General features: G+C 38.6%; 1 protein-coding gene across 1 annotated transcript in view; it reads right to left on the bottom strand.

Annotated features, from left to right (window-relative positions):
• Positions 1-24,350, bottom strand: part of PPME1 (protein phosphatase methylesterase 1) — a gene marked incomplete at both ends in the record, with an annotated part of 64,643 nt that extends 40,293 nt beyond the window's left edge. The window contains one exon of the mRNA XM_084232014.1: positions 24,250-24,350. Coding sequence (XP_084088140.1) covers positions 24,250-24,350 — 101 coding nt within the window. The remainder of the gene's footprint in view (positions 1-24,249) is intronic.
• Between the last annotated feature and the right edge of the window lie 472 nt (positions 24,351-24,822).

The raw sequence follows: 24,822 nt of genomic DNA, 5'->3' as shown, positions 1-24,822 counted from the left end.
CTCTTGTATGCATAAATAAATAAAAATTTAAAAATCTTTTTAAAAAAAAAAAAGGGCAGGGCCTTGGAAAATTCAAATTATTTAAGCTTTTTCTGCCTAGGGTTAACGAATGAAAAAAATAACATCTTTTAAAAGAAGCTAATACATCTAACATTTGTATGTGTACTTGCTCAGAAAATTGGTAATACTCTCTTTTGATAGAAAAATTGTCTTTGTGAAAGTAAACTTCAGCTTCAGCTTAGACCTAATTTTCAGTTTTCTGGTTGCACTTGAATTTCTACTGGAAAATTAAAATAGAACTCTTAATCACTCACAAATCCACCTATGCACATACTAATTAGAGTGTAACAACCACAACCAAAACATGGCATGCCAACCACGTTATATTGGATTCTAAAGATCCATGCATAAATTTTTGATGTCTGGAACATTGGATATCATGACAGTAATAGTGCTTAACGCTTATTGTGCAGCGCCAGTGAGGCATATTTCATTTAATTTTTATAAAACTTTGAGTTATTTTATCTCCATTTCATAGGTAACAAAACAGATTTAAATACATAAAGTAATTAGTCCAAGGTTATACAACTATTAAGTGGTAGGACAGGATTCAAATCCAGTTCCAGAGTCTTCAGAGTCTCTGCTCTTTACCCTAGGCTGTATTAATTTTCAGGTTTTTGTGTTTTCCTCTTTGCTAACTCATATATGCTTTTGAAAAGTAGCAAGGTTTTAGGGTGCATTTTCAGAGGTTTTCTTTTCAGACCTTAAATATGGCTGATTTGTCCAAGCTGGCCATGCACCAACCAGTTAATAAAAAATTACTTCCTATATACAGAAAATATTCCTAGGAGAACACCCTCCACTTCTAATTTCTGTCATTAAAAAAAAAGTTCCAGGGATTATCCAACTTATACCAACATATGAGTATACCCACTGGTTAAGAAGTCAAATATCTATACCTCCAAAGGTTGTTCCTACTCCCACAGAAACTTCCTGGCATATGTCTAGCATCTTCATTAAATACATAATTATTTGTATACTCCATGACTTCAAGTAATTTTACAACCAATGTTAGATATTACGTAGATAGCAAGGCCCTTCTTCATATTAAGTTCAGAAAGAATATTCTGTACTTAGGGATATAGTTTTGGTTCTTTTGAAAAATAATTTATTTCTTTTCCTTTTATGTCTTGCGATTTTATGGTGATCACAGTCTTTGTAGGTTTCTTTTAATTACACTCTCTAAGATTTATTAATTACAGATGTTCTCCCCATGAAGAACCTACTATGTGTATTCAGCTAGGATGTGGTGGGGTGATGGGAGATACTGAGATAACTATAAAACTAGTAAGACAATGTATCTGCCCTCAAGAAACTAAGGTCAAATATGTAATTATCTAACATAATGTAAAGAGTTAAGTTACAGCTTAAGTGCTGTGACTATTCAAAGAAGGGAACAAAGATTACTTTCACCTTGGGAAATAAAAAGAGGTTTCAAAGAAAAGTAACACATTGTAAGGCAGACAGAATTTGGACTGACGGAAATGGAGAGGAAATGGAGAGGAGTAAGGAAGGCATTTCAAGTAGAGACAAGAACATGAATAAGGACCCAGGTACGATGCCTGTCATGGGGGACACCGATGAAAAACAAAACCAAAAAGGCTAAGTACAAGATGGGAATAAGCTTTTAAGTTTTGAACAATTAAAAGAAGTCAACACAACCAAAATCAGATAGATATAATAAAGTTGGCAGGAATGCGGTCTTTTTTGTTATTTGTGTGTCATGGTGCAAAGTCAGACGGGGTTGGATGGTATTGTAAAAAATGAAAAGCCAGTAAGACATACACATTAAAATAATTTAAAGGGATCAGAGTGGTGAAAGGTAAAACAAAGACTTGATTCTGGAAAAAATTATGTTGCAATAACCTGTTTTAGGAGAGAGGGTGATCTAGACAGGCAATGTATTTACAAAGTAGGAAAACAGGCCTTTCAAAAAAACAACATAGCTCGGGAACATTCAAGATATGGAAGGTGACCAGCAGAATCAAAACCAATTTTACATTTTGAACTAACAGATGAATTATCAAGCCCTACAGTTTGTAAACAAAAATCTACTCTTGGAAGTAAATGTATACTGGCGTTTTGATGTAAGGAAAATGTTTATTTCAAACCTAACAAAATAAATACATAATTTCCATTCACCTACTGCTGCTACCAGAGGAAGGACTTTGACAGAGAGGGAACAAAATGACACTGTGTCACAAAAGAAATAGGCTTCTGCTTAAACCATGTGAAACAAATGTGTTTAGGCACCCTTAATTATTATCAAAGATCTTGTTCAGAATTTGATGAGAGCTATGAATCCTCACTCTAGAAAAAAATGTACACACATACACTTTACATACACTTCCACTGGCTTCAATAAATCCAGCTATGAATTCCAAATTAAGAAGAACCCTTGCTCTATATCTTCCCCTTAACAACATATTTTCAGCAGAAAGAAGAAAAATTAAGACAGGAAGAAAAGAAAGGAGACACTGCCTCCTTAATACTTCCTAAACCTATATTTATTTTCCATTTGCTACTAAAGATGTGTTTTCATACTGCAGTTCTCTTTATTAATTGTATGACTTTGGACACTTAATTTCTCTAATCCTGAGTTTCCTCAGGTCAGATAGGGTTATAATACCAATTTTACAGGGGTCATTATGAGGATTAAAGTAAACGTCTTATCTAATAGTTACTCTCAAATTAGCCTGTTCTATTTTTAACATACAACTAGTCATTTTCTAAAATTAGTCTGTTCCTGTATTTGTTTTTATCTGCCAGTCACTCCACCTATTTTACTACTAAGGTGAGATTCATTAGAGCAAGAACATTCTTCATTTGTTCATCAATGTATTTTAGAATCTGACATGTAAATATCTATTGCCCATATAAAATGAGCTACAACTACTATTATTATTATTGTTAGGCTTTGAGGCTAATAAATCCTCCTTACAGAATCCTGCTAAAAGGAACTGGGACAACACAATGCTATACTAACCAAGATTATGGTACAAGCAGGAGAGTAGACAGACAGATTGATCAAACAGAATGAGAGCTCAGAAATAAACTCTAATATTTACAGTCAACAGATTTACAACAATGGAGCAAAGAAAATTCACTGGGGAAAGAGCAGGACTTCCAACAAATGGTGTTGGGACAACTGAATACCCTCTGTGAAAGTATGCATCTGAACCCTTGCCTTATACCATACATATAATTAAACTGAAATCATAAATTTAAATATAAGCACTAAGACTAAAATCATGAGAGGAGGGCCTCTGCGGTGGCACAGCGGTTGAGTGCTGGGTTGCAAAGCTGCCCGCAGCCTCTGCAGCACCGGTTTGATCCCCGGCTGCTCCCCGGCCACAGGAGGAGGGTCCCACATGGCACGCAGACCTCTCCTGCCACCCGCTGCTCTCCTCAGCAGTGTATTTCGTCAGTCTGTCTGTTCTATTCCCCGCTCTGGCTCTGGTGAATTCTCTCATCCTCCCGTGCTTCTGACTGTACCCAGTGCTTGTATAAATAAATAAATAAATAAATAAATAAATAAATAAATAAATAAATAAATCTATCTATCTTTAAAAAAAAAATCATGAGAGGAAAACACAGTGGTAAATCTTTGTGATCTTGGGTTAGGCAACAATTTCTTAGGACAACAAATGCAAAAATGACAATTTTTAGGAGTTGGCTTTCACCAAAATTTTAAGCTTTTCATTAAAACTACATAGAATTTGTGGCGCAAGGGGTTAAGACGCAGCCTATGAAGCTATCCACAGCCACTGAAGCATGAGTTCAATCCCCGGCCAGGGAAGGGACCCACATGGCGCAGCAGACCTCTTCCGGCTCGCCCGCTGCTCCCCTCAGCAGTGTATTTCAGTCAGTCTGCTGGTTCTGCTCCCCACTCTGTCTCTGGGGAATCCTCTCACCACCAACCCCACACCTATGGCCTGTACCCCAGTTCTTGTCTGCATAAATACATAAAAATTTAAAAAAAAAAACTGCATAGAATTTTTTCCAGTAGGGCTAGGTACAATTCATCTCTGTTTACATTTCATCTCCAATATTACAAGTTTTGTGACCATTAGCAAGTTAATCTCTGCCTCAGTTTCCTCAACTGTAAGCTTTGAAAGCAGATACTGCTCTCTCCCTTAAGACCTAGGGGAATAAAACCAAGGGTAGGAAAGGGGATTCATCCTTTGTGGGCTTATCAGTGAACATGTCCTCTCTAAGCATCTCATCTTTACTCACAGAGAATGAATGAAATAACCTCTTCACGTGATGTCTTCCCCTTTTCCTCCTTAATGCCCCAAGTCCCTAAATACAGGTTCACCATCCCTGGTCTGCTTCATCATTTTTTTAGAATTTATAACCACATAAAAGTCTCCAAAAGTATTAAATTTTGGCCTTTTCTCCTTTTAATCTGTCTGATGTTTATTTGTACATACAGTCCGCATTAGAAGAACCCAGTGAGGGTAGGGAAATTTTCTGCTCGATAAATTAGCCTATTGGCCAGAACTAACACTTTCTCAAAAATTGCCAAAATGATGACCACAAAGAAACAGAGAAGCACACGCTCTGTATTCTCTATATCTTTTAGAAAACATGAAGTTGTTCCTTTGGTGACATACATGTGAACATGCCACTCTACAAGAGAGGAAATATTGTTGACATTAAGGGGATGGTCAGTGTTCAAAAGGAATGTCCCACAAATGTTACCATAGCAAAACCAGAAAAGTCTGTAATGTTACCCAGCATGTAGTTGGCATTGTCACAAATAAACAAGGGCAAGATTGTTGCCAAGAGAATTAATGTTTGTATTGAGCATATGAAGCACTCTAAGAGCTGAAATGGCTTCCTGAAACGTGTGAAAGAAAATGATAGAAAAGGGCCTCCCCAGTGGCACAGCGATTGAGCGAGCGGTTGAGCGCTGGGCTGCGCCCACAGCCTCTGTAGCACAGGTTCGATCCTCAGCAGCCAGGGAGGGTCCCACATGGCGCGCAGATTTCTCCCGCCGCGCCCGCTGCTCCCCTCAGCAGTGTACTTCGGTCCTTCTGCCTGTTCTGCTCCCCACTCTGGCTCTGGTGAATTCTCTCACCCTCCCGCACTTCTGACTGTACCCAGTGCTTGTATAAATAAATAAATAAATATTTTTTAAAAATCAGAAAAAAGGAAGCCAAAGAAAAGGGGTTCAAGTGAGGTGCCAGTCTACTGCACCCAGAGAAGTACTTTGTAAGAACCAACAGAAAGGAACCTGAGCTGCTGGAACCCATTCTCTAAGAATTCATGGTTTGATAGGTATTGAAAAATAATAAAAGACTTACTGGACTATTAAAAAACAGATAAACTGAACTTCATTAAATTAAGAATGTTTGTGCTTCAAAGGACACCATCAAAAGCATGAAAGGGCAATGCATAGAGGAGAAGAAAATACTTGCAAATCACAGATCTGATCAGGGACTTGTATTTCACATATGTAAAGAACTCTAAAACTTAAAACAGAGACGGAGCATTTTCTAAAAATGAGCCAAGGATTTGAATGGTTATTTCTTCAAAGAATATACAAATGGTCAATAAGCACAAAAAATATCATTAGTTACTTGGGAAACACAAATCAAAACCACAGTGAAGAACCATTCACACCACTAAGATGACTAAACAAAAAAAAAATTTCAATACCAAGTGTTAAGAATGTGGCCAATTAGGAAGCACTCCTTCTGCCCACCTGTGACTATGCAGGTGCCTCTTCACCAACTCTCTCCTCTGTAGGGCAGCAGCCTCCTGCCTGCCCGTGACCAGCCATGGCCGCCCACCTGCAACCACACAGGCCTCTCTCAGCAAACCTGTCCCTTTGAGGGCAGTTCTTCCTGCCCACTTTTGTCTATACAAGTTTTCGTTATTCCTCCGTGCCTTTCCCTAATAAACCTGCTCTTAAAATATTAATTTAAAAAAGTGGACAATTAGAACCCAAATATATTGCTGGTGGGAATACAAAATGGTGCAGACACTTTGAAAATCAGTTTATCACTTCCTCAAAAGGTTACACACAGAGATACCATATGATCCAGCAATACCACTTCCAGGTACACCCAAGTGTAATGAAAACATGTCTACCGAAAAGCATATGCACAAATGTCCTGATTTCCTGTAGAGGAGAGGGGCTAGAAGTAGAATTCAAGTGTCAATAGTCACGTCTAAATGATTAAGCCCCACAAAAGATCAAAAAGGGAAGAAGAGTTTCAAAGATCTTCCAGGTAGGAAACCAAGGTTCATCCATGTTGCCTTGTGGAACCCCAAGGTCCATAAGACAGAAGCTCCTTTGTTCTGGGATCTTGCCCTATGTTTCTCTTCATTTAACTGTTAATTCATATCCTTTAATATCTTTTGTAATAAACTAATAATCTAGCAAGTAAACAGGTTTCCTGAGTTCTGTATGATGTTAGCAAGCCTGAAGAGGGGGTTGTAGGAACCTCGAATTGATAGCCAGTTAGTCAGAAGAAGAGATTTTCTGGGCTGGTGATCAGCACCTGAAATCTGAGAACAGGGTAGTAGAAATTTCCAGTTTATAGCCAGTTGGTCAGAAGCACAGGTAAGAGCCTAGGGCTTGCAACTGGTGCACATGAAATGGAGGGTGATCTTGAGAGACTGAGCCCTCAACCTGTGAAAGCTGAGACTATCACAGGATAGATATTGTTGGAATTAAATATTGGTGCAGGAAAACTTTACACAGCCATTCAAACTGGGAACAGGAACCCAACAACAGAATAACCATTCAAAAACAGATTATATCATTACTAGACTAAGATTAAAAAAAAAATAGAATGAGAAAAAGAAACAAGGTCAGATGGTACAAACAGGAAGCAGAAAATGAGATAGTAGAAACAAATCCAAATATACTGTCTAGATCTGAAATAAATACCATCAACTGAGTTTTTTTGTTGTAGTCATATTCTATTTTAAAAATGCAAAAAGTCCCAAAATAAAAAGGATGGACAAAGATACAGTGGTCAAATAATAGTCAAAATTAATTTTATTTATTTTTATTTATTTTTTTTAGAATTCTGATCTTTCTTTTCTTTTTTTTTAGATTTATTTATTTATTTATACAAGCACTGGGTGCAGTCAGAAGCGCGGGAGGGTGAGAGAATTCACCAGAGCCAGAACGGGGAGCAGAGCAGGCAGAAGGACCGAAGTACACTGCTGAGGGGAGCAGCGGGTGGCAGGGGAGGTCTGCGCGCCATGTGGGACCCTCCTCCGATGGCTGGGGAGCAGCCGGGGATCGAATTGGCACTTCAGAGGCTGCAGGCAGCTTCATAACCCAGTGCTCAACCACTGTGCCACCGGGGAGGCCCACCAAAATTGATTTTAGATTAGATATTCTTTACCAAGATGTAAGGCATATTTTCTATCACCTAATTAAGGTATTGCTATTAGATATTTTATTGGGTTGTTGGAAAAGTCATAATGCATTGTTTCTATATTTTTCAAAGAAAAAAAGTATGACTTCTGACAACCCAATCCTAATCATCATTTTATTTGCTGTATTTCTAAATTTTAATCTTAGAGAACAAGCTACTTCCTAGGAAACTCCGTTTAAACTTAGCCTTTTATTGAATTTTTATGTGCTATACATGTCTTCATTGCCAAGTTATTTCTTGTTCTCTGAAATAAGGTTCCTTTTTTTTAATTAAGCATCATGTTCTCATTTCACAAATGCCATACTGTCTGACGGTAATATTTTTTGGATTTTCTTTTGTTCTATGCATTATTGTTTCCCTTTCTCATTGTGTTTTGTTCTCTTTTGCTTTACAGGCTTTTTCTGGATTTCTGGTGTGTGCAGGGCTTGTTGAACTACTGAATATAATTGTACAGTTATCAGTCGAGGTACAATCTTTTATGTGGAAACTCTTTCCCCAAATATTAATATCTGCATGTCTTTCTCTCAGGCCAGTCATCTCTTCAGAGAGAAATACTTCCATCTCCAGCCTGGTGATAAAAGACTAGTTCTTAACCTTCTGGAAAAGGATCTGAATAGTTTCATTTGTTCACTCATTTAATAAATATTCATTAAACACCTACAAGATACTGGGAATACTGCAGTGAACAAAATAGACAAAATGGCCCCCTATTTTTATGTTGTTTACAATCTAGTTGAAATAGACATTAGTTAAAATTTTTCGAAGTAGCAGCATGTGCCCTGGAGGAAAATATAGCTAAGAACAGGATGAGGGTTGAGGGGTATGTGAGTACCGGGTTAGGAAGCACTGACATTTAAAATTAGGATTTAGCCTCCCTGGTGGCTCAGGGGTTAAAGTCTCAGTGCTATCAAGCTATCTATCACCAGCCACTGCGGCATGAGTTCCATTCCCACTCAGGGAGCTAACCCACATGACGCAGCAGACCTCCCACTGCTCCCTTCAGCAGTGTATTTCAGTAGATCTGTCTGTTCTGCTCCCCACTCTGTCTCTGGTGACTCCTCTCACACCCCCACACCTCTGGCCTACACCGCAGCTCTTGCATGCATAAATAAATAAAAAATAAATCTTAAAAAAATTAAGATTTAACTTTAAAGGGAAGTCTACTAAAAGGGAAGAGGCTCCTTTTAGTAAAGACCTGAAGAAGTTGAGGGAGCATTCATGAATGAGAAAACTAAAGCCAGGGGAGGATAAATAATGTGATAAAAGTACAGTAAATAGCTAAGTTAGAAGTGTATCCTCAGGATGACTTCCACATCAGTTTTCAATGCTCCCTCAAAATAATGACAGAATCTCCATTCTTGAAATCACCAACGCTAGCAAGGAGTACCCAGAAACCCCTAAGAAGAAATGGAAGAGGACTGGTTCCTGTTGCAGGGGTGAGCGGCAAAGGACCCTTGTAGCAAGCCTGAGTACCAAGGGAGACTAAGAACAAAGTCAGGTTTACAACTTAATGATAAAAATGGGAAGGGGCAAAAAGAGGGGGTGAGAAGGAACAATCATAGACAACACTCAAGTTTCTCTGATATAACTCACAGGGAAAGAACAGAGAAGGCCTTTTTAGAGTTCCAGCTTACTACATACTGACTTACACGTGCTTGAAAACACTAGCTCCTATTCCTATTATTTTCCTGTATTGGCCACTGGTAAGAATGCTAATTGATCATCAAAAAATCAAAAGGGGAAATAATAGCATTTCACACAATGTCCTGCATTAGGCAGGATGGGATACTTAATGCCCACTTAAATCACTTTCAGATGAGAGACTTAAGCCATGGGAACATCCATCCTGCTGAGTCAGATCACACAAAAATATACTTTGCTTTAAGTGGGTGGATAAAGACACTTTGCTGCAACACAGGAAGAATATGCCTCTGATAAAGAATTCTGCCTCCCCTAAGTCAGAAAATTTTCTCAATTTTATTTCCGCCACTCACCCAATAGAAGAATAATATAATTAATAAGTTTTTAACCACAGTCTTCTAAAAGTCAAGAGAAAAAAGATATAATGATAATTTTACTAAAATGATCTGGCCTAGAAAAAAATACAATCACTGCGCTATCACTGGTGAAAGTGAGAAAGACTATTAGGCAGACAGATTACAAGGCTTTTTGGTATGTTTTGCAAAGGCTAACAATGCCTGTGACCATAATCAACGACCAGAATTTACGTAAGCTACTATTTTGTTTAGACAGTACCACAACAGGAAGAAAGGAAGTTGGGTCAGAGTTTAAAGGTCAATGAAGTCCATATGGAAGACTAATAATGTATATTTCAAAATCAAAAGCCATATATTAACTCCTGCCCAGACTTACTTGAATGTCATAATGATCTAGAATAAAAGACCTATCTCATAGGCAAACAGACACTTTTAGGGCAATGATTTTAGAGCCTTTTCCAGACATAACTTGCTTACATAAGCTACTAATTTAATTCCACTTCAGTTAAATATTTAAGAATGCCGTATATAGTAGTGCAGCAGACCTCTCCTGTCTCGCCCACTGCTCCCCTCAGCAGTGTATTTCAGTACATCTGCCTGTTCTGTTCCCCACTCTGCCTCTGGTGAATCCTCTCACCCCCCCCCAACCTCTGGCCTGTACCTCAATTCTTGTATGCATAAATAAATAAATCTTTTTTTAAAAAATGCCCTATATAGGAGGCACTGATACAATTCCTGGGCACTAGAAATTTTCACTGATGAGTAAAACTTGGTTCTTTCCCTCAAAGTGTTCATGCCTGGAGTGAGGAAATAGGAAAGTAAACAGTCACTGTGTACTACAGCTATGACAAAAATAAGTATAGCACACAATGAGAGCTTATAGCTGGGTAATTCAATCTTATTTGGAACACTTATAGGAATGGACTCAGGTTACAGAAAGATTTACAAAGATGTCTGGTGTGAAGATTTTGCTAAATCAAATGCTGCAAAAATTTGAAATACTGTCCATATTAAACAATGACTTGGATAAGGGAGAGGCAAAAGTACAAAGTCTCTAATTACCAATAAAAGATTACTATTTTCCAATATTCAATGAAAAAAATGTTAGAATAGAGTCCCCAATTTGAAAATGGGTTTATGTTCTCTAGTTTTGTAAATTAGGTTCTTGGGAAAATAGAAACACATTCCCCCTGATTAAGTTTTATGAAGTATTAGAAGATTCTCTAGGCTAGTTCTTTCCCCAACCTTACTTAACCAGAACATGTTAAAATGCTATTTGTGATTACATTCAGCTAATAGTGATGCAGATCAAGTGATTAACACAGGAAACTGAACTTAAAGTCAATTTAATATATCTTGAACTACAGTTCTTAGACTTAATAAAAAGCTGTTTTAAAGAGATTAGAAAGATTAAGTGAAACAAAGCAGATGTATTTGTGCTAGGCATTTCACATGCATTAGCTAAATTTAATTCTCACAATAAGCTGAGATATATTTTCTTAGCAGAATAGAGGGATATAAATATGGGCTCATAAAAGGATATAAATAGGACATAAGTTCATCTTGTGTGCTGTCAATTATCACAGATTTAAAATCTCACTTTTATACTCAACAAGTCCATGGTTCTTCCCTGCATGTCAGCTGTTTAAAAAAAATGTCATTTGTCCACGTGAGCATCATTCATTCAGTCATCAAATGTTTTTGAGCTGTGTGATAACCACTTTGGGACAAGTAAATAAAACACAAAAGTTTACAATTAAATTATGGAAGACTAAACAAGTAGATCATAATCTACTTTAATGAGTAGGAGACAAGATGAAATAGTGTTTAAATATGGTATTATTATCATGTATAAAAAAGACAAAATAAAATGACACGACATTTATCACTTAGAATTCATTCTATATTTCCTGAAAGAGCTCTTTTATAGTATATTTATTGACCAGTTATCACTTATAAGTATTTATAAAAAGAAAAAAAATGAGAGCAAAATAAAAAACTAGGTATTCCTTACCAATTTCTTGCTACTTAAAGAATCCAACACTACTCTCACTCTGATATAACCTTCTGTGGATCACAAGAACACTGGTGATGAAGGGTTTCTTAAAACTGAAAACCAGTTCATTTATCGACTTTACCATTATATAGACAGCTACCTTACTTCTGACTCTCACTTTAGGAATATTGCTTAACTCTAACTGAAACCCCACCCCTCTCTAAACCATTCAGTTGTTAGCAGTTAAGACTGCTCCACTTTTGTGTTTGATGCTGGGAACCAAGTAAAGGGTGTTACCTGGCCAACAGCATGTGTTAAGACACTCATTTTAAATATGAAAAGAAATTTATCTCGAAATTTATGAAATCCAGGCCTCCCCTGGTGGTGCAGCGGTTGAGCGCTGGCCTGCGAAGCTGCCCGCAGCCTCTGCAGCGCCGGTTCGATCCCCGGCTACCGGTGAGGGTCCCACATGGCGCGCAGACCTCTCCTGTTGCGCCCACTGCTCCCCTCAGCAGTGTATTTCATCACTCTGCCTGTTCTGTTCCCCGCTCTGGCTCTGGTGAATCCTCTCACCCTCCCGTGCTTCCTACTGTATCCAGTGCTTGAATGAATGAATGAATAAATAAATAAATCTTTAAAAAAAAAAAAAAGAAATATATGAAATCCATTATTTCATATTACTACAAGGGTATTTCATACATACTACAAAAATTATGTCATTTTACAAACAAATATATTGTTGATACTAATATTACCCATATTTTAAGAAAACAAAGGTCAAGCTTAAACCAGTTTAGTATGTAGTCCAGTCAAAAAGAGAATCATAATTTGTTGATTTAAAATCTATATTCCAGGGCCTCTCCGATGATGCAAGGGGTTCACTACAGCACTGTAAAGCTATCCACAGTCTCTGCAGCATGAGTTCCATCCCTGACTAGCCAGGGAGCTACATACATAGAGCAGCAGACCTCACCTGTCTCACCTGCTATTCCCCTCAGCAGTGTATTTCAGTCAGTCTGCCTGTTCTGCTCCCTACTCTGTCTCTGGTCCCCACACCTCTGGCTGTACCCCAGTTCTTATATGCATAAATAAAAATAAATCTTTAAAAAAATAAAATAAAATCTACATTCTGGGGGCCTTCCTGGTGGCCTAGGGGTTAAGTCTCTGCACTATTACCTCTGCAGTCTGAGTTCAATCCCTGGCCAGGGAGCTAACCCACGTATGGCACAGCAGACCTCTTCTGTCTCACCCACTGCTCCCCTTAGCAGTAGAACAGATCTGCCTGTTCTGCTCCACCTATTCCTCTCCCCACTATCTCTGGTGAATCCTCTCACCCCTTACACCTCTGGCCTACACCCCATTGTTTCTATACATAAATAAATCTTTAAAAAAAATAAAATCTACATTTTTTTCTATTATCAGACAAGTAGTACGGAGTTAACAATATTGATATGGGTTGGCAAACTTTTTATGGCCTATGGACAAATCCAGTTACTGCCTGCTTTTATATGGCCCCTGTGCTGAGAGAGTTTTTTACATTTTTAAAAGACTGGGGTGGGGGGGAACCAAAATAGAGACTAATCTTTAATGACACAAGATAATTATGTGAAATTCAAATTTCAGTGCCCACAAAATAGTGTCAATGGAACACAATCACATTCACTTACATAATTTGTATAGTTGCATCACCTTACAACAGCAAACTTGAATAGTTGCTATGTAAAGCATAAAATACTATCTGGCCCTTTACACAAAGTTTATCAATCCGTGGTATAAGTAATAGGTAATATAAAAGGACAAAAAAATGGAAAGATCAGTGCAGGCTGGATGGTCAGGAAAAGTTTGTTATTGCATTAAATAATGCTGTGTACCACATGTCCACTAAATCAAATCTTATAAGAACATTTATTTAACTGTGCTTCCATAGAAAACACAAAGAAATCAAAACAAAGGTCCCTCTATTCTAGGACCTTAAATTTTATTGTGGAAATTTTAAAAAGTTACCATGAAATAGAGGCCTCCCCTGGTGGCGCAGCGGTTGAGCGCTGGGCTGCCAAGCTGCCCGCAGCCTCTGCAGCACCAGTTCGATCCCCAGCTGCTGGTGAGGGTCCCACATGGCGCGCAGACCTCTAGTCTCGCCCGCTGCTCCCCTCAGCAGTGTACTTCGTCACTCTACCTGTTCTGTTTCCCACTCTGGCTCTGGTGAATTCTCTCACCCTCCTGCACTTCTGACTGTACCCAGTGCTTGCATAAATAAATAAAATAAATCTTTAAAAAAAAGCTTATTAAAAAAAGTTACCATGAAATATAAATTACAGTGATCAATTATGATAATTATCAATTTAAATTATCACAGATATATTTGACAGGTTTTTTTTTAATTTTTTTATTTTTTACATCATTGTTCATTTTTAAACACTATTTGCTTCCCCCCACTCCTTCAGGTGTCACAGTCCCCATAGAATTTCCCTCACCAATGCACCCGTGCACCATCACCTCAGTCCCCTGTGCTCCTCCCTCCCTCCCTCTGATCCCTCTCCCTCCTCCTCCCCTGCAGTATTTCTCTGATTTATAATTGTCTGTTTTTGCTTTGTTGTGTTTTGTACTTACTATTTTTTTTCACACTGATGTCTCATTTGGTTCCCCTATATTCCTGCTATAAGTGAAACTATGCGATATTTTTCTTTTTTCTTTCTGGCTTATTTCACTGAGCTTAATTCCTTCAAGCTCCATCCACGTTGCTGTAAATGGCATGAGTTTATCTTTTTGATTGCTGAATAATATTCCATTGTGTATATGTGCCACATCTTCTTGATCCAGTCATCTATTTTTGGGCATTTGCGTTCTTTCCTGGTTTTACCTATTATAAATAGTGCTGCAATAAACACAGGGGTACAGGTGTTCTTTTGAATCAATGTTTCTGTGTCCTTTGGGTAATTCCCTAGGAGTGGAACTGCCGGGTAATATGGTAGCTCCATTTTTAGTAGACTGAGGAACCTCCAGACAGCTTTCCATAGTGGTTGGACCAGTCTGCATTCCCACCAGCAATGCAGGAGAATTCCTTTTCCACCACATCCTCGCCAACATCTGTTGTTGCTTGGTTTTTTGATATGTGCCATTCTTATTAGTGTAAGGTGGTATCTCAATGTGGTTTTAATCTGCATTTCCCTGATTATAAGGGATGTTGAACATTTTTTTCATATGCCTGTTGGCCATTTGCATTTCCTCTTTGGAGAGAAGTCTTTTAAGTTCTTCTGCCCATTTCTTGACTGGATTGTTTACTTTGTTTTTGTTGAGTCCTGTCAGTTCTTTGTGTATCTTTGTGATCAGTCCCTTATCAGTTGTATGGAATGTAAAGATTTCTTTCCCAATCAGTGGGGTGTCTCTGTGTTTTGGTTAATGTCTCTTTTGCTGTACAGAAGCTTTTCAGAGGGATGTAATCCCAGGTGTTTATCTTTTCCTTGACTTTCTTTGCTTTGGGTGATGAGTCTTTAAATATGTTTTTGAGATGTATGTCATAGTGTTTTACTTATATTTTCTTCTATATATTTTATGGTTTCAGGACTTATGTCCAGTTCTTTTATCTATTTTGAGTTGATTTTTGTGCACAGTGAGAGGCAGTGGTCTAGTTTCATTTTTTTGCACGTAGTGGTCCAGTTTTCCCAGCACCATTTATTGAACAAACTGTCCATGTTCCATTGCATATTCTTTGCTCCTTTGTATTTGACATAATATTTAAAATGCAACAACAAGTAGTAATGTAGTCATTGACAAGTGAGTAGAAATAACAATGACCACAAATGTTATTGATGCTCAGAGAAGAGACAGAGCAAATAAAGGAGCTAGAAGAGTCTGGATATTTTATGGGTTTTAAAGATGAGCAGGAATTGAAAAGGTAAAATGGAAATCCCTCCAAGCAAAATAAACTTGGCACTGGTTAAGGGCAAGAAACATTTAGGGAACTGACACTGCCCAGGACAAAACTATGCAGAGTTTTTAATGCAAGCTTTTACAGTAGACTGCTTGCTCTGGTTCCCACATTTTATAATTACCAATGTATAGGTACTACCTCTCTGAAAACAGTCTTCATTCTTAAATAATAAACAGTCTTAAAGATAAATTGGGAAAGGACAGAAAAGTCCAATCCTATAAAATGCAGCTAGTCTGAAAATAACTGTTAATTGACATTTACACTGTTATAGTAATAGACTTAACTTTCAGGTTTGAGGAGGCAGAGAAAGAGATATATTGTCAAATATTGATAAAATTCGGCCTCCCCGGTGGCGCAGCGGTTGAGCGCCGGGTTGCGAAGCTGCCTGCGGCCTCTGAGGCGCCAGTTCGATCCCTGGCTGCTCCCCAGCCACTGGAAGAGGGTCCCACATGACGCGCAGACCTCTCCTGCTGCTCGCTGCTCCCCTCAGCAGTGTACTTCGGTCCTTCTGCCTGCTCTGCTCCCCGCTCTGGCTCTGGTGAATTCTCTCACCCTCCCGTGCTTCTGACTGTCCCAGTGCTTGTATAAAAAAATAAATATTTTTTAAAAATTGATAAAATTAAGAAATATGAATCTTTAAGAGGCCAATTTCAACTACGAGTTTCAACCATGAGTATTTTAAATCTAAAATTAAGAAAAGGTATTTGTGAACATATTACAATTTACCTAAATGTCAGTATTGAAATAAAATTATATTTTATAAAGGAAAATAGCTTTTATTTTTTATTTTTTTAATAAATTTTTTATAGAGGCATGTTTTATTTATTTATTTGTTTGTTTGTTTATACATGCACTGGGTACAATCAGATATATACACACGATATACTGCTTACCTACTATATAAGAGGATGCTTACTAGGAGATAATCACCAAAACCAACAAAATTATATGATCTACTAGTTAGGAAAGAAGGGACAGGAGGGGAAGAAAGGAGTAAGAGAAGAAAATTTTTCCTTGCCTATTTAGAGAACAAGGAATAAGAATATAAATTATATGTTTTTAAGAGAAGGTTTCAAATGCAAATAGGTATAAAAACTTCAAAATCTATTTGGCTGTGTAAGTCTGTTAAGAGTATTTTATGAGTCATGAGCTACACAGTAGCAGGCCTAGTCATTGTCACAAATCTCTAGCTGTAGGAGAGGCAAAATACTTAAGTTTAACTGCAGCTAGCTATTGAAATCAAGGCACCACTTGCATTAAAACAAACAAAAAGGCCTAATTAGTAATACTGAAGAGTATAGAAAGAAGTATAGAAAGAAGGCAAGCAGATGGCTGTCTGAGGTCATGGTAATTTGAAGTGTACATTACTAATGACAAGGGTATGTTATTAAAGGAGCAGACTTAAATTTTCTAAAAACTACATACTAGCTCAGTTATTAGAGATCATTTAACCCAAGTCTTATTTTATGAAAGGGAACAAGTAGCTGTCCATTATATACCAAGCAGCACTTTAAATTCTGTAAGAAAAGTATCTCATTTTAAAGACTGGGAATACAGGCTCAGAGAAGTTCAATAACTTACTCAAGAGTCACTCTGAATATCAGTGGAGCAAGGATGTCTGGTGCCAAAGTATTCTTTGCATATACCATACTGTGTTAGTGATGCCCACAAAGAAGAAAAATAACTTGACAAAAGTCACTTGACTTATTAGTGGCAAAGACAGGATTTTCATTTACACCTGGAAAATGTCCGATGACAATGAACACACAGAGAAGAAACACGGTTTACAAGGAGAGACCGCTAGTAAACAAGTACAGCCTTCTTCTACGGTTTAGAATGACTGGATTTTTTTTTTAACATAATCTTTTATTCAATCTTCAAAATACATTGGTAGTCTGTGCTTGGAACTGGGCATCAATACTGTATTTTAAAGAACACCCATGTGTGGCACATAAGTGGATCACCCTTTCAATAGAGTTATGAATTAAACTTTCTTCTCTAAAAGAAACTATCTCATAGCATGAAAAAAGCTTTTTTCTCAACCAACCAGAGGTGTTTTCTCCAATCTCATATCAAGTAACAAGGAGGGCTTCTTAGGCTTAAAAAAATGCCATGATCCAATTTTGGAGACACTAAAGAAACAGTAGCAACAATAGAAAAATAAGACCTTTGTTCAGAAGTGCTCTGATCAAGGGGCTCAAATCTGGCACAGGGATGAGAAGGGAAAATGAGGATGGGGTAGAGATTGCATCCTTTACCTTTATTGCAGTGAGATCAGCAGGGAATTTGAAATCACAAAAATCAGTTTCCCCCACTTAATGTCAGCAGTTGACATTTACTCTGTACTCAAGATATTCCTTTCCCCATTTACTACCACTCTCTATTCACTAATGGAATTCCAAATTATTTTAGAGGCCAGTGGGAAGTCTCGTTATGTCCATCAGTCAAGGACTTGGAATCACATCATTCCATTGGCCTAAACCAGTCAAAGTAATCTCATTCCCTCTGCCGGTGACTGGTCTTACTGTGGACATGTGACTTACGTCTGGACACTAAGACCTAAGGGAAAAATATGTGGGGAATTTTACTTTCCTAGAAAAAAATCTAAAGGATCTTCCTTTACCCTGGTTTTTTCCTTTTCTTTTTTTAGATTTATTTATTTATTTATACAAGCACTGGGTATAGTTAGAAGCGAGGGAGGGTGAGAGAATTCACCAGAGCCAGAGTGGGGAGCAGAACAGATAGACCGAAACACACTGCTGAGGGGAGCAGCAGGGGCGGCAGGAGAGGTCTGCGCACCATGTGGGACCCTCACCCGGCGGCTGGGGATCAAACCAGCGCTGCAGAGGCTGCGGGCAGCTTCGCAGCCCAGTGCTCAACCGCTGCGCCACTAGGGAGACCCCTGGTTTTTTCCTTTTTATTGGGAAAGTTAGAATAAAGGTAAACGGAGATGCAGCAGCCATCACACAACCATAAAGTGAAAAGCAACATTTCTCAGGATGGCAAAAGAAAGAATGCAAATGGGTCGCAGATGACACAGGTGAAGGACTGAATCACGCTGGAATTTCCTATTAATCACACATAATCCTGGTTTCACCACTTGAAGTTATTAACAAAAAATTACATTAGTTCACACTTCTGGAATATTGCTAATTTGAACTGAGGGTATTTTCTAGGTTTAAATATGTATTTAAGGGGCCTCCCCGGTGGCGCAGCGGTTGAGTCCCGGGTTGCGAAGCTGCCCGCAGCCTCTGCAGCGCCAGTTCGATCCCGGGCTGCTCCCCGGCTGCTCCCCAGCCAACGGAGGAGGGTCCCACATGGCGCACAGACCTCTCCCGCCGCCCGCTGCTCCCCTCAGCAGTGTGCTTCGGTCCTTCTGCCTGCTCTGCTCCCCGCTCTGACTCTGGTGAATTCTCTCACCAGCCTGCACTTCTGACTGTACCCAGTGCTTATATAAATAAATAATTAATTAATTAAAAAAATTAAAAAAAATAAATATGTATTTAAATAGAAAATATGTTACATTTATAATAACACTAATAAGGAATTTATCCCTAGTTTTATTTTGTTAATATTTAAGTAACAGTATATTAAATATAACTTTTGGGGTCTGAAATATTTTTCTATCAAAAAGGATTCCTACAATTGAAAGACATACTTTTTTCAAGAGACTCAATGTCATAAAAATGTTTATTATAAGTTAAATGTTTAATGTAGTCCCAATACAAATACGATCAGAATTTTTTCCTGTCATTCATCTAGTTGATTAGAAAATTTATTTGTAATAATAAACAAGTAAGAGTAGCTAGATACTAAAAAGAATGAGGAGAAAACTACCTCTACAATTACTAAAACATAGTAACACCTCTCTAATTAAAAATGTGGTAGTGGCATATAAATAAACAGGTAAAAGAAACTCCAAGTATGCAGATCCCTATCTATGTGGAAATTTGGCAGATGATAGATATGTCACTTTAATTAGTGGGAAAAGGGTCTAGTTTTTATTTCCCTTTCATATAATGGGAAAAGGACTTTTTAATAAATGGCATTACAACAACTGAATAGCGTGTGAGTAAGGATAAAGTTGGGTATGTTCCTCATTTTGCACATTAAGATAAAGCTGAAATGGACATAAAAGAAGAAACCATACAGGTCCTGGGGAAAAAAACATGTACGAATTCCTTTATAACCTGGAAGAAGGAAATGTCTTCTTTCTGTGATTCACAATCCAGAAGCACTGCATTCTAGATAGATCTAAGTATATCAAAATTTAAAACAAAACTTTTTACATGGCAAAAAATATCATAAGTAAAGTAAAAGGACTACTTGGAAAACTATTTCTAATACTTATAAAGACAAAATATCCCTAATACATAGAGAGCTTCAAAGAGCCACTTTGGAAAAGACTTTGGCAGTTTCTTAAAAAGTTAAAGATAGGGCCTCCCTGGTGGCGCAGCGGTTGAGCACCGGGTTGCGAAGCTGCCCGCAGCCTCTGCAGCGCCGGTTCGATCCGCGGCTGCTCCCCGGCCACTGGAGGAGGGTCCCACATGGTGCGCAGACCTCTCCTGCTGCCCGCTGCTCCCCTCAGCAGTGTACTTCGGTCTTTCTGCCTGCTCTGCTCCCCACTCTGGCTCTGGTGAATTCTCTCACCCTCCTGCGCTTCTGACTGTACCCAGTGCTTGTATAAATAAATAAATCTTAAAAAAAAAAAAGAGTATCCTTCCTTAAAAAAAAAAAGTTAAAGATAATTTACCATATGACCCAACAATTCCATTCTTATTTACCCAAGAGAAATGCAAACATATCCCACACAAAGATTTGCAAGTGAATGTTCACAGCAGCATTATTTATAATAGCAAACAAACAAACAAACAAAACCCTGGAAACAACTCAGTGCCCAGCAAATAAAATGTGGCATATCTATACAGTGGAAAATCATTAGAGTAATAAAAAGGAATGAAGTACTAATATAACTTAAAAACAGTAAGTAAAAGAAGTCATGCCAAAAGACCACATAGTGTATGATTTCATTTATTTGACATCTCCAGAACAGGCTAACCCATACAGAATCTTGTTTCTACCACTTAGGATTCTGTGGTATTAGGTAAGTCAATGAACATCAGTTTTCTCACTAAGAGATTAACCCTTGCCCGAATTTACCTCATAGAGTAATACAGAAAGCACTAATAAGTACACACCAGTTAAAGCACTGTAGAAATGCAAGATAAAACTACAGAAAAGTAACACTAATGATAAACCAAAAATACGTTGAAAGTAAGTGGTTTTAACAAACCATAATCTCAACTAGAAATGGAATGTACTAAATGCAATGATTCTCAAATTTTACTCTTTCAAGCACACCAGGTGCCATAGCTTTAACATTTGTTTCTCCTCACAATTCATGTTAAATCCCAACACCCAATGCGATGGTATTTGGAAATAAGGGCATTTGGGAGGTGATGAATCATAAGGGTTTACACTCATGAAGGGGATTAGTGCCCCTATAGAAGAGACCAAGCGAAGTCCCTCCTCCCTTCCATCATGTGAGGACACAGTGAAAAAAGACCACTGTCTACGAAAGTTTTCACCAGTCACCGAATCTGCCATTACTTTGATCTTGTACTTAACCCTAGAGAACTATAGAAATAAATTTGTGTTGTTTATAAATCACCTAATCTATAGTATTATGACAATCCTAACAAACTGATATGCCATTTGAAAGCAGAGACCCCAAATCTACTTTAATCAGAATAGATCCAGAAGTTTTAATTAAAAAGTTCAAAACCATGGATTTTTGCAATCATCTACCAATGAACAATGAAACCAGGGTTTCAGGCTGTATTCAAGAGAAAGTGTTGGTGTTTTAAAAAGGGACTGGATTCTAGATACTAGACCTAGATTGAATCCTGGTTCTGCCAAATGTTAGTTGGGTGACCTTTCCTCTCTGAGTATGAAACTTCTTTATCTACAAATGCAGGGAAATACCTCCCTTGTAAAGCTGTGGGCAGATTAAATAAAATAACATCCATAAAATTACGACTACAATGCCTGGCACAAAGTAGTTACTAAAAACAAAGAAACTGCTATTATTACATTATCTAGTAATATTCTGAAATTACTAAGACCAATATTAAAAATTAAAATACGGAAACTCAAGAAAAATCATAAATTAAAAACTACCCTGAATAGTAAAACAAATCAAAATAAGATTTAATGAAGTTGAAGGCAAGGGATTATAAAAAATAGTTGAAAGAATAAGTCATAGAAGAGTGTTAAAGGAATACGTAAGATAGATGGGGGAGCAGAAAAAGAAAGAAATATAAAAAAGTGAAAGAGTAAAAGCAGAAATAAAGAAAGATACTTTGAAACTGGTGGAAGTGAGATTTCATAAATCAGGACTGACTGAAAAAGAAAGATGAAATCCTAGAGTATAGACACAACTCAAATTAAGTACTGCCAGAACAACTATGGATTCAAAAAACACAGGTCTCAAAGTCAAAAAACCCAAGTCCTTATGCTACCACTAAGTTTCTAGGGTGCCAACGTAGAAATAAGATCTGAGTTTCAGTTTTCTCATTTATTAAAAGAAAATACTATCCCCTGCCTCTTAGTCTCTTTGAGTCTCAGTTTGTTCAACTGTATAGTACAGGGATGAGAAGAGATCATTTCTAAGATCTCTTCCAGCATTGATTCTAGAGGGGAGAGAGTCTCTATTATCACCAACAGACTTACATGAGGCTGTTGTTAAAACAGCCTCATATGGACATAGAGAAAAAAATATAGGAAAGTAACTGGAGGACCACATAAGATTCATTAATATATGCTTTTTTTCCTTCACAATACTATAAAGAAGCATCTTCCTAAACAACTTGATTTTCCAAGATAAGCAGTTAACCTAAATTAAATTAACCAAAACATCTATTTAAAGGGTATAAGTTGCCAACAATTATACAATCTTATAATCAGATTTTCCTTTTATTTTCTTAGTCTTTTTCCTCAGGCCCATTATCACTTTGTTTTAACAAAATGAGAAGTTGTATACTCCAATTAAAATTATCTGAAGCATGTGGAGTTATTCAAAAGCTAGTATTTCATATATATATTTTGTGAGAGAGTGCTGGTATACTGAAAGATCAAAGTTAAGTTTAAGAAAGACAGCAACTAAGATACAGATCAACAATAAATATTACATTAATTTTACACCCCCACCCCCAGTGTAAGCTCCCAGATCCAAATAATCTGTTTTGGATCAGTTTTCAGATCCTCCTTATTCATGTTACAGCCTTGCCTTTCTGTCTTTCAACACCCAAAGAATCTTCATTTTACCTTCTAAGTATCCTTCTACTAGTACTTTCAATTGTCGGTCCATGGGCTTATATGCTATCAGTTTTCTCATTTTACTTCTATGTTATCATTCAGTTTCCACTTTAATTCTTGGTTTCTGCAATTCCCTGGTTTTCCCAACCATTCATAGCACCCCTCTATCCCACTGTTTTAATTTATAGAATTCTCCTTCCTCTTCATTCCTAGAAACCACTTTTACAGTACTGTATTTCCCATCCTCATTTCCTTTTTGATCAGTTTTTATATACATTATTTCTTCAGAACAAGGTTTCTCCTCTCTAGTCCTTTTATCAAGAAAATCTACCAGCCCATCTCTAGAAGTCTAAAAATGCACTGTTGGCTACCTCACACCCACATGTCGTTTCCTACCCCTTTTCTTTTTACAGTCACTAGTCTCCAGAATCCTGACACTACAAATATTCTTAAAATCAAATGCCTATTTAATTCTCTCTGACTCATTAATAGCCTCTCCCAAGTTCACTGCATTACAGTCTCTCACCTAAGGATCCCCGAACCTGGCACAAGACATTCAACAACCTAAAATTCCAAAAGGCTGTCTCTTCAACACAGTTCCTCTCTTCCCTGTAAATGGTTTCACCCAAAACATTTTAAGGTTTCTCTCAATGCTTCATTAATTCCGAGTCCTAAAAAACGACAAGATAGCTTCCAACAGATCTATTTGTCCAGCAAAAATGAATTGCCCAAATCTTCCTCCTTAAGCTTCCTTTAATGTGCAGCACTTCCATTCAACAAACCCTATTCTCAGTCGTTTTCAACCTCTAGAGCCCATGGTCACTCTCCAAGCACCTCGGACCACTCCTCCATCTCTTCTCCCCTTATTCCCTACCCTCAGCTTCTCAGCACATTTCTTTTACCTTTCACAGTCTCTTTAGCAATATTCTCCACCTTTTTTTAGGTCTGTCCCCCAAGCTTTGTCATTTCTCCCTTCAGAGATTTCAGTTATCCCCTAAGAGACCTAATATGCCTCTCACAGCTCTGGAAACTCTAGAACCTTCTGCTCCCTAGGTCTATCCTCCTCCAACCCTGCCTCAATTATTCTCTATCACCCTCAGTATTTTTAATATCCAGTTCTTAGTCCTCCGAAATCTTTCTTGGGTTGTTTCACTAATTCTCTTCAACTTTTCTGTCATTCCCCACTTCCCTCAACGACCCTGCCCCTGGCAGATTCCCCCACACCTTTGTCAGAGCTCTGCTCTCTTTCCTCAAACCTCCTCCTCCATCTCCTCTTCTGGATGTGCCTCCTCCCATCCCCACCCTCTGAGCTTCCCCAATCTTTGCCTCAATCCCTTTCCCTTCAGTACTTTGTCCTCCCATTTCCATTGACTTCGCGCTTCTCCTAGTCCCCCCAATCTGCCTTCCACTCCATCTAAACGTCTCCAGGCCGCCGCCAAAATTCTTTCCCATCCTCAGCCTCCCTCGCCGCTCTGAATACCCAGAGACCCAACCCTCCAATGGCTCAGGCCTGGGCTCTCGGGAGAGGGGGTTCGGGTCACGTACCCCATTCGCATCTTGGTTCCGCTCTGGCTGCCCCCGCTCCCAGGCAGAGGAGGGCGAGAGGGCAGACGTCCAAGGTGCATGCTCTTCTCGAGGGCCGACATGAAGTGGAGGCCGCACGTAGTCAAACTGCAGCTAAAGCTCCGTCGCACGCTAAGCACGGCTCAACCGGTCACAGCTCGCTCCCCTAGCGACGCCCTGTCGCCTCTGGACAGCACCCAGCTACCAGCAGCACCGCCTACCGCCCACCGGCTCATTAAACCCCACCCCTTCTCCTCGGCGCTTCCACCGGAAGTGCGCAACAGCCCTCCACAAAGGAAGCTGGGTAACGGAGTCTGCGGACCCTGCAGACCCCACAGGGAGACCTCGACGACCCTCGCCGGAAGAAGAAACTCTTCTGAGGGCAATGCACCCTGGGCAATGAAGTCCTCGGTGGGAGTATCCCTTTGCGCGTGCGCAGCTGGCGGGGACCCTGTCCAACCCTGCAGAGGTAATGTAGCAAAGCATCCTGGGTGTTGTAGTCTTTTGGCGGGAAGGAGTTCTTGGCGCCTTCCTTTCACTCTGCCTCCCGAAGGT

This window comes from Talpa europaea (genome assembly GCF_964194135.1).
Source record: "Talpa europaea genome assembly, chromosome: 1".
In the NCBI taxonomy this organism is placed as follows: domain Eukaryota; kingdom Metazoa; phylum Chordata; class Mammalia; order Eulipotyphla; family Talpidae; genus Talpa; species Talpa europaea.
This window is presented reverse-complemented; position numbering and strand designations above follow the sequence as displayed.